Source organism: Adiantum capillus-veneris, chromosome 29, assembly GCF_014529385.1.
Source record: "Adiantum capillus-veneris isolate H3 chromosome 29, ASM1452938v2, whole genome shotgun sequence".
NCBI lineage: Eukaryota > Viridiplantae > Streptophyta > Polypodiopsida > Polypodiales > Pteridaceae > Adiantum > Adiantum capillus-veneris.
In genome coordinates, this window is record NC_140959.1 from 6,948,163 (window position 1) to 6,958,689 (window position 10,527).

The following is a 10,527-nucleotide window of genomic DNA, read 5'->3' on the forward strand; positions in this document are numbered from 1 at the left end:
AATAAGATACCGTCAGATAATATTACCATGTTGTAGTACCTTGTCTTCATGCCGAAGGATAGCTTCAGATTGTAGCACCTCTTCTTGGTCTTTGATTTTTGGAGGGTCTTCAATAATTGGTCCTCTTGGTGGATCTCCTTTGTAGAGCTTAAGTAGGCTCACGTGAAAAGAATTATGTATGAGCCAATGGTTGGAAAACATGAATGGATAAGCCATGTCATTGATTGGCATCAAAGGACCATAGTATCTTTTTGCTAGTTTAGCATAATACTTTTGATGGCCCATAGGATTTTTGACTGTCGTTTGCCTCAATCGAGCCTTGGAAAACATAAGTAAGACCCAATCATTTTCTTTGAATGTTAAGGACCTTCTGTGCTTGTCAGTAGTAGCTTTTTGCCTTTGTTTAGAGATGGATACAGCCTCCTTAATCTTTTGGAAAGATTCTTGTAGGTCAAGGCTATACTCATCGGCATCGAATATCTTTACCCCCATGTACTTTAAGTATCAAGGGACTTTTAGGTCTTCCCTCTATGATCTTAAAAGGTGCCTTTCTTGTAGTAGTATGGAAAATATATTGTACACATACTCTACAAGGGGTAGGTACTTTTTGCATTGTGAGCATTGATCTACTTCTCTCATGATAAGTCTTTAGTATATCGTAAATCGTAAGATTGGCTATCTCACTTTGGCCATCCATTTGTGGGTGATAGGCCAAAAATAAATTCAATCTTGTCTACTTTCATGGTAGGCCAATAGAAGTGTGTCTCTACTCTTTGAAGAGTAGGTTGAATGCCTCTATGCCCCGCATAGGGAGGAGCATGGGATTCATACACTTTCTCACGAAGGGAGTGTGTAGCACATAGCCTATTGCCATGGAGAAGAGAACCATCCTGCAAGGTGAATGGTTCTTCTTTCTTCCCCAATGTAAGGGCTGACATTATGTCTCTAAAGTTGGGGTCAGTACCATACTCATAAATCATAAAGATAGATCATTGTGAGTTGCTATAGGCACCGCGTTAACTCTTGGTCGTCGTGAAAGTGCATCAGCCACTTGATTGTCCTTACCAGCAATGTGAGCAATATGAAAATAAAATTATGAAAAAAAAATCCCACCTCATTTGTTTGTCGGAAAGCTCGGTTTGCGTCATGAAGTACTTGAGATTTTGGTGGTCCATTTGCAAGATAGATGGAGTCCCCAGTAGATAGTGCTTCCATGTGTCTAGGGCATGTAGAACACGTAAAAGCTCGTTTTTGTATATTCCCAAGACTCGTTTATCGGCATTGAGCCTTCGGCTCACATTGCTATGGCATGCCCTTCTTGAAATGAAACTTGCCCAAGGCAATCACCACAAGCATCACAATGGACCTCAAATGGCTTTGAGAGATCCGAAAGCATAAGCACTGGTTGGGAGGTAAGCTTCTCTTTGAGCTTGTCAAAAGAATTTTGTTCTTTAGCAGTCCATTAGTACTTAACATTCTTCTTTGTTAAGTCATGCAATGGTCCTGCTATTCGAGAAAATTTCTATGAAGCATCTATGGTATGCACACATACCAATAAAGCTTCTTAGCTCATGTAGATTCCTTGGATTAGGCCATGCTTTTATTAACACCAACTTTGATGCATCCACAAAAGAATGTAAAATTTTTTAGTGTGTTTAATATAAATTGATCATTTAAATGGAATACGCACTTCCCTCTTACCCGCTTCCCAATAAAAGCCCATCTGGAAGCTCCCATTCCCATGCACGTTGCCTTTTGTCCCTCTAGCACAAAGTCTGAAGCACTCTATGCTAGGAGTTGTTGTTGATGACATACGGATACCATCTTGAGAGATATTATGACCTAAGTATTCAATCTCTTGAAGGAAAAATTTGCTCTTCTTTTAATTGATAAAAAGCTTGTTCTCCCTCAAAACTTGAAAAATTACCTGGAGATGTTGCTTGTGCTCCTCCAGAGACTTGGAGTAGATGATGATATCATCAAAGAACACTCCATTTCATTTGCGGTAGGGTCTAAAGATTTTCTCCATTAAACAATTGAATGTGCCTAGTGCATTAGTCAAGCCAAAAGGCATGACTAGATATTCATAAAGACCAAATGTTGCACAAAACGCGGTCTTTATGGTATCTTCATGCACTATCCTTATTTGACGATAGCCACTTCTAAGGCCAATCCTATTGAAGTAGGTCAAACCTTGTAGCTTATCAAACAAATCTTCTACCCCTGGTGCGGAAAATTTGTTTTGATCGTCCTCGTGATATGGTTTAGCGCTCGATAGTCCACACACATGTGGTATGTACCATCTTTCTTTCGCATTAAAAGGACTGGAGAACAAAAGGGAGAGGAGCTAGGACTCACCATCCCTTTTTCTACCAATTCTTGTACTTGCCTCATGATCTCCTCTTGTTGAGCTTGGGAAACTCGATAAGGAGGCTTGTTAGGCGGTGAGCTTCCTGGTAGGAGCTCAATTTGATGGTCATCATCCACTCATTTTGGAGGTAAGTCCATAGGGATATCATCGATAAACACATCTTGGAATCCATTTAGAAAATTAGACAGGTCTAATTCCTTTTAATTCCTAACACTTTGCTTTGTTAAACCATTAGCATCATTTAGAGAATCTTTGACAACACAAAAACTGAGCTTTTCATTGACTTATCAAAAGCAGGTGAATTTACAAGTGTGGTATAGTAGGACCGGACTCACTAGAACCTATATACATGCTCTTTTCTTGTAGGTGAAGTAGATTCTCCTTTCAGTGAACTTCATGTTGGCAGCCATGCGGTTGAACCATGGTGCCCTTAGGATAACATCCTCATGTTGGAGAGGAGAAATGAAAAAGTCTTCTTTGTCGACATAGCTTTGGACATGAAGCATGAACTTCCCAATCAAGGGAGTAGTGGAGGCTTGTTGTCCCTTGAAAGCTCCATCGACAGTTACAGCATCTCCCATTTTGAAAGCTTGAATGTCCAACTTAGTGGCAAACTTCATTGATATGAAATTGTGAGTAGAGCCAGGGTCAAACAAGATGAAGGAATCATGCTTCCTTACCTTTCCACAAGCATAGGAGAGAGGTGATCCTTTGCAAAGAGCATCCTCTTTTGGAGCTTCTATTGTGGAAGCTCTAGGAGTCTCATTGTAGAAATTTCTCTTGGGACAAGAACGATAGCCATGTCCTTGATCCCCACTCATAAGACATTTGTGGTCCTTACAAAAAGCTTCAAGCTCTTCAGGAGAGACTTTATTTTTACCTTTGTAAACTCCCTTCTCCTTGGACCGATTGTTGTTGTTGTTGTTGGAATTGCCTTGGAAAGAATTTAAGGCATTGTTTTTCCCCTTTGCATCATATTTGTCTTTGCTTTCCATGGGCTTGGAATTCCTTCTAGCCCCTTGTTGGAAATTGATGCACAAAGCAACCATAGTGTGTTGGATTACTTGGTGATAGAACTAGGCCGTTGAGAGTGACATACTCGGCCATCTCTTCTGGTAATCCCGCAATGAAGTCTATCTTTTAAAAGACAGTAGCCTTGAGATGTAAATCCCAAAAATTGTCCATATTTGTGGATAGACTTGTTGGAGAGCAGCTTCAAACTTCGCCATTTGGTAAGCACTTTGTCTTTTGCATCGCTTGCAAGTAATTGCTTCATGATGGAAACTCGTAGAGTTTTTCATGTCTTTGGAGCCTTGCCGTTGATGAGCCAATTTCTAAAAGTGCATAGCTACATGGTGTAGCTTGGAGGACTTCGTGAATCTCTCATCTCCAAAGGCCGAATGAAATTGCTAGATGAAGGGGCCAATACTTTGTCGGTAGAACCAAAGATTCCATCATAGGTGAGAAATGAGATACTCTCTCCTCCCTCTTTGAATTTCTTAAGCTTTTGGGACCTTCGCCATGCAGGGTAATATTTGCAATGTCCTCTCCTCTTGTATTATCTAGGAGAATAGCTATTGCGTTTGTCGAAAGAGGAGAAGGGTGAAGAAGAAGGAGAAGATGACCCTCTTTCTTGACTTTTTCTTCCTTTGTTCCCTCTCTTCCCTTTCAGAGTGACGAGGAGAAGGACTACGGGCTGACCGTTTCCTCTTGAGAGTAGTTGGAAACCGTCAAGACCGCCGTCTTCATGGAGCCACATCTTCAGAGGAACTTAGGGATTCATTTTTTTCTCGTTCTCTGGATTCTGGGAGAGAGTCTTCTTTTGAGAGTCTCATCAAGAGGCATTATAAGCTCGCTCTCCTCTTGGAGAGGAAGGTAAATCCCATAAGCATGAAGTTGCTGAGTAACTTCGGCTTGCAAAGCAAGGTTGCCCATAGCTTGCTACAATCTAGTAACAAGATAATTAACAAACATGGGGGCATCATCATTAGCACCTTCATGTGCAAACTCAAAGTTATTGATGTTCATTCTGCTCTCTTGGTTATTGTCAGCCATGCTAATTAAACTTATGTATGAATTAATTTGTGCTTTGGTACCCTCAAAAGCCTTAGTCGCTACTCTTCTTTACCTTTGAAAATTAGTTCTCAAGTAGCTACACCTGTGGTTTAGACATTGCTAATGGAAAAGGCTAGTGGAGAGGGTCTAACATTTCTTGGTTGATTATGGTTCCTGTTGAGATTTCTTGTAGCTCAATAATGGTTAAGCCAAAGGCAAGCCATGAGAGACTCCATTATCAAGACTATAGTTCCCAACGGTGTATCTCGAACTAAGTCCTTCTCAACCAAGATAATAGATCCTTGTCCCACTTACCCTATTGCAGTGAACATGTCCAACCTTTCATGGACAACTTAAGGACCTCTCTTCATAAGCCAGAAAAGAGAAACCAATAGCTCTGATACTAATGTAATGGAAATGGCCTATGAACTTTGAGAATAGCGGAATTAAGAGAATTAGAGTGAGCATTTTTATGATATTACTTTGAGAACATAGAGGGTGAACTTAATTAGGGGTAGCAAAATAACCATTATAATTGCATGAACAATACTTTTGCGAGAGAGAGAGAGAGAGAGAGAGAGAGAGAGAGAGAGAGAGAGAGAGAGAGAGAGAGAGAGAACTTGATAGCAGTTGAGGACAGGATTTATGTGGAGCCGGTCCCCCCTCCAATAGGCTTTTGTATTATAGATTCTCCCCTAAAGAGAGACTTGGTACAATCCAATATTTGTGTTCCTTGTGACCTAGGTGATGCAATGAAGATGGAAAGCTTCATGCATCACAAGCATAACATAAACTTTGTAAAAGAATTAACCATCCCTGGCCTCAATCCCAAGGCCTCAAACACCTTCAAAGGTGGAGAGAGCTAGCGGGGAATGAGGGTAGGGAAGAGGAAGAAGAAACATTTACATGAGAAAGAAATAGTTCGTCACTTATCATCAGTCTTCTTGATTAGCATAGCATAATAGCATAGTAATGAAGATGAAGAAGATGCAAAGCTTAAGCATTGAAGCATGGATCTTGGTTGGATTTGCATTTCATAGCCAAGAGTGTTGGTGTAGGCTCTCAACTTCTCAACAAGCTTGGAGAAGGAGATGGATTTCTTTCACTTTGACCAAGAAGTGAGAATGAGCATGTGAGCACACCCCATCTTGCTTTGGGACCCCTCATTGTAGCTAAAGCCTGCATTTGATTGGAACCTTGTAATTCTAGCCAATCACATGCATAGTGCATGTCAAGCAACCATGGTAGCATTTGGAGAATTGTCCCCCTTTCCCCTTTGAGAGAGAGGGCTTGGAAAATGCTTTAGAGAATTAAGTAAATAACTAAATGCTCCTCTTTAGCCTAGCCAATAGGATTCAAGCACCCCATGTGGCTAAGCATAGGGAGATCTTGACATGTGTCCTTGTGCCCCATGAGGAAGGGGTGCCCTTTGGGTGAGTGAGAGGTTGGTCAAACTTTCCCCTAGTTTTGGGGCTTGCCCCCTTCTTTGTAGGGAATCTCTTTGACTCAAGCTTCTCAAGCCCTTACCTTCCAAGCATGGGTAGGCTTCTCAAGCACCTTAGTCATCAAGTATAGGCTTATCATGAGCATGGGTTCACTCTCTCTCATGCCCCTAGCTTGTAGGCTGAACCCCCTCTTTGTAGGGCTCAACTTTGACTTGGACTTGGACACCTCAAGCACAGGGCCGGCCAAGGACCTTAGCTATCAAAGATGTCAAACACCTTAATTATTAATACTTAAACCATGAACCTAGATTAACCTAAGGTCTAAGGACTTTTACACTAACCATTGGAGGTCTTTAATGAAGCTAACCCTAAGGTCTATCAAGCTCCATTAGCTAGCATTGCTCTTTGACATACCATCTCTCATTTGGGCCCATTAACTTTGGCCCGGGGGGTTCACTATATTTAAGACCACTATAGTTATCACGTGCGTTCAGGCTCTTTTTCTAAAATCCCTATTCTGTGAATTTTCTAGGAAATATATGAACCCTTTTCTTTTAAATTCTGTAAATTTTTTTGAAATTTGTAAAACACATATCCTTATGTAAATTTATTACTGTAAGTTTTAAGGGATTTAAATACCCTTCTGTTGAACTCACGTGATAGGTCACATACTATGTAAAGTGAACCCCCCGGGAACTTTGGCCCCGTGTCGAGATAGATCCATAAGCACATGTCTATATTCTAACCCTTGTTCTCATTTATTCTTCTACATTAAATGATCATTTTAATATGGAAAAATCATTTGGGTTGGTTCGATATTAGATTTTATGACATTTTCAGTTTGTAATTTGAGTCACACAACATAGAATCACCTAAGGATTTATGGGTATATATTGGAAAGTTTCAAGCGTTTAGTGTAAGTATGTTTTCAAATCTCACACACTAACAACCGATCATGTTTGGTTGGCCTTGTCCTAGCAATTCATGTGAATTTCTAGATATGGTATGCAGTGGGGTGGGAAGATAGAAGAAGTTATACCTATGAATATAGATGGTGCAGTGAAAACTTCACTAACACCTATGAGCACAATGAAAATAAGGGAAAAGCCAAAGCGCATGTGAGAGAGAGTACTAACCTTATGACTAAAGTATTTGATGGAATAAGCTCTCCATTTGAAAATCTTGCTTTTAAGGAGCTATAGACAAAGAGAAATACCAGTAAGACTTTTCATCCTACAAATGTCTTTAGAAGTATGATGAGAAGTTGGCCCTATATTTCCCCAGAGTGACATGCCCTGTATTCAAGTTCCTACTTCACAGGCATGGTATTCAAAACAAGGTAGTGGATCTATGTTTTTTCAGCATCGTAGCAATCAACCAAACCTTGCATTGACCACTCCATACAAACGTATGATGAAGTTATGGAACATGTCTTCCACAAAACCTTTAAAGATCCCACCATCCTCTTTTGTCACCATTGACACTTTGTGACATGGCATTGCATCCATGTTGGTCCTCTATTGCTCCCTTGTAGGCTCTCTCCATAAGGAGGAGGATGACCTCCTTGCCATTGATTTTGATATAATAAAGATGTGCAACTTCTTAAGGATGATTTTCATGTCCACTTTGTAGAGCTTTAGAGTAATAATTTTGGCAGCCAACAACTCTTCCAATATCTCATACCCATAGTGCATCACAATCACATTGACCACCTAAATGAGCCTCCTGCCACTTTTCAAGTATGACACTTGTTATCTACTCTGAAGAAGAGTTTCACAAGCCTGCCATGCTTTATAAATGTTCCAGTTACTGAATGAGATCTTCGTATGACGTCTTTCTTGATTTCTATATGTTGTAAGATAGTACAAAATACCATGGCTTATAGCTACTAATGGCATGCATGTGTTGGGGGCTAGGGTGCTTATTTTTCATTTGAATATGTTTTTCCACGTTTTTTAATAACATTGTAGCATTCTTTGTTGAATATATTTGTATGTATGCCTCAACTGACCACCTTTGAAGGCGGCCTTGCAGTAGGCATTGTAGTCTTGTACGCAATGGCAGATTAGTATGCATGTGGAAATCCAACACACATCCATAGTAATTGCATGTATCTAACAAGAAATTTCTTATATCACGTGCATTCAAAGGGTATTAAAAAACCCCTATATTTAAATGCATGTTCTAAGGTAATAAAACAACTCTTTTTTCAAAAGAAATTTACAATTCTTCCCCAAAATGCACTACAAATCCCCTCTTGTACATGTAATCTTGATAATTTTTTAAATTTGTGCCCAATAAACCATGCCTTATTTTGAACTCACATTTTTGGGGGTGAACACCATCCCCCCCCTCCCTGCGAGTGTATACCATGGCAAGAATGCTCTTGGTGAACACAATGCGGGTAAGATAGTTCGACAGAAGACAATGATGTAGAGGATGATAGGGTAGCTGTGAGGAGCTCCTGTGTGTGTGTGTGTGTGTGTGTGTGTGAGAGAGAGAGAGAGAGAGAGAGAGAGAGAGATTTGATCCGGCAAACAAAGAGAGAGATATGTACGTTGACCCGCTTACTTTACAAGCATGCAAGGACTCTTAAAGGTAGCACACTCCCATTGCTTGATGTGTTCTTCAAAGGCAAGGACAACTGCAAGAGGCTTCATTCGAACGAAAGCCATTATGCTAACGAAGTAAAGAAGGAATCTTCTTTCCGAACATGAAAGATTACGTTGATGTATGCTTTGTTGAAGGTTTCTTTTTTCAGAGGCAGAATTGCGACATGTGGCTCAGGCTGTGTTTACAAGGCTGAGATTGTGGAGTGTGAGTGCATGCATAATTTACCTGACATTTCGAGGGTTTACTTGAGGGTACAGCCGTTAAAGGGCCATGAACACCTTTAAGAGGTGCATGTGGGTGTGCCTGCGATGCTGCATGTAGGGCCTGCGAGTACCAATGGAGGGCGTGGCGGGGGATGCGATGCCCAGCAAGTATATAAGGCGAGGGAGGGTTGATCATCAAGAGAAGCGGAAGCATACAGAAGCAGAGAGAGATAAGAGAGAGAAGAGAGAGAGAGAGGGAGAGATGGCGGGATTAAGTAGGGCGGCAATGCTGATGATGGTTGTGCTCATGGGTGTAGAGGTTTGCAGGGCGTGCGATGTTTGTGGGGGTACGCCTACATATAAGGCGCCCAAGGCTCCCAGCAAGAAGTCTTCCCCCCCGTCCAAGGGTGGAGGATCAGGAGGGGGCGGTGGAGCCTCAGGAGAGGGATCACCCCCTAGTGGAGGATCAGGAGGGGCCGGAGGAGGATCACCCTCTAGTGGAGGAGGATCAGGAGGGGGTGGGGGATCAGGAGGGTATAAGGGCGGGTCGAAGACGTGCCCGGTGTCCCTGGTGAAGCTGGGCGTGTGCAGCCCGCTGCTGGGCGGCGTGGTGGGCGGGCTGTTAGGCTCCAGCAGCAGCTGCTGCGCGCTGCTCAACCTGTTGGGCGTGGACGTGGAGGTGTGCCTCTGCCTGGCCCTAGACGCCAACATCCTGGGCCTCATCTCCGTGGATGCCAAGGTCGACGCCGTCATCTCCATCCTCACCTCCTGCGGATACAAGGTCCCCAAAAAATTCTCCTGCCCCTCCTACTAGCCACCATTCTACCACCCTCAAAATCTACCCTCCCTCCAATGCATCCTCACCCATGTCAATTCCACCACTCCATGACTTCGCTTCTTCTATTATATCTCGCTCCCTCTTTCTTAATTGGGTTTATCTCAGCTTCATGTTTTCAATCTTAAATTGATTCTTTGTCACCCCGATCTCTCTATCCACCCCCATGACACAATTAACACGCTTGTAATTGCTTTAGTTCTAATGCACATGAAAATTGACATGTACAAGTATGTGTGAGTAGAGAGTGTGCAATCCATGCGACATTTAACATCTATTTGGTTTTTTACATACACTTTTGGGGCGGTCACTCATCAAAAGATCTCTATATCACTCAACACCTGAGTATACACATTATATTTACACCATGCGCCTATTTAATCACTTGAGTTAACCAAAGAAGATTATTACTATCAAAATATGTATACTTCTATGTATACATTAGAGAGGGGTTGGGGTTTTTTAAACCAAAGAGTATACATTAGAGAGGGGTTGGGGTTCATACTTAAAAAACCCAACCCCTCTCTAATGTATACATAAAAGTATACATATTTTGATACTAATAATCCTCTTTGGTTAACTCCTAAAAGTGACTGCCCGACCCATACATTGTATTGATGTACAACAACCATTATGCATCAAATAAGAGCAACATTGTACTAATGTACAACAACCATAGTGCATGCCTTGTATATCAACACTTCCATAGAACGTCATTCATTCCTCAGTTTACTTTTTGCATGCTGAGACCAAACGATAGACAAAGATGTAAAAAAAAGATGTGTTTATAGTATATTTAATCTCTATTCAGATCACAAAGCAGACCCGCTTGTATAATAATTGCTTTGATAACCACTAGAAAAGAAATATTCGAAACAATCCACAGTTCAAAAACTTGTGGTCTAACCCAACTAGAATGTTCCACTCCCTTGCCTTTGGTGAAGGTTTGCAGCAGATAGATAGACGGAGAGGGTTCACATGCATGTGAATGTTCACCATGTACAA

General features: G+C 41.5%; 1 protein-coding gene across 1 annotated transcript; it reads left to right on the plus strand.

The window, feature by feature from the left end:
* The first annotated feature begins 8,949 nt into the window (after positions 1-8,949).
* LOC147418689 (uncharacterized) lies at positions 8,950-9,752 on the plus strand. The gene has a single exon (XM_086505866.1). It carries the CDS (start codon positions 8,950-8,952, stop codon positions 9,499-9,501), a length of 552 nt encoding a protein of 183 aa, XP_086361992.1. The 3' UTR covers positions 9,502-9,752.
* Positions 9,753-10,527: the final 775 nt, after the last annotated feature.

Coding starts and splice junctions, on each gene's coding strand:
- LOC147418689 (XM_086505866.1), top strand. CDS start 8,950: ATGGCGGGATTAAGTAGGGCGGCAATGCTGATGATGGTTGTGCTCATG.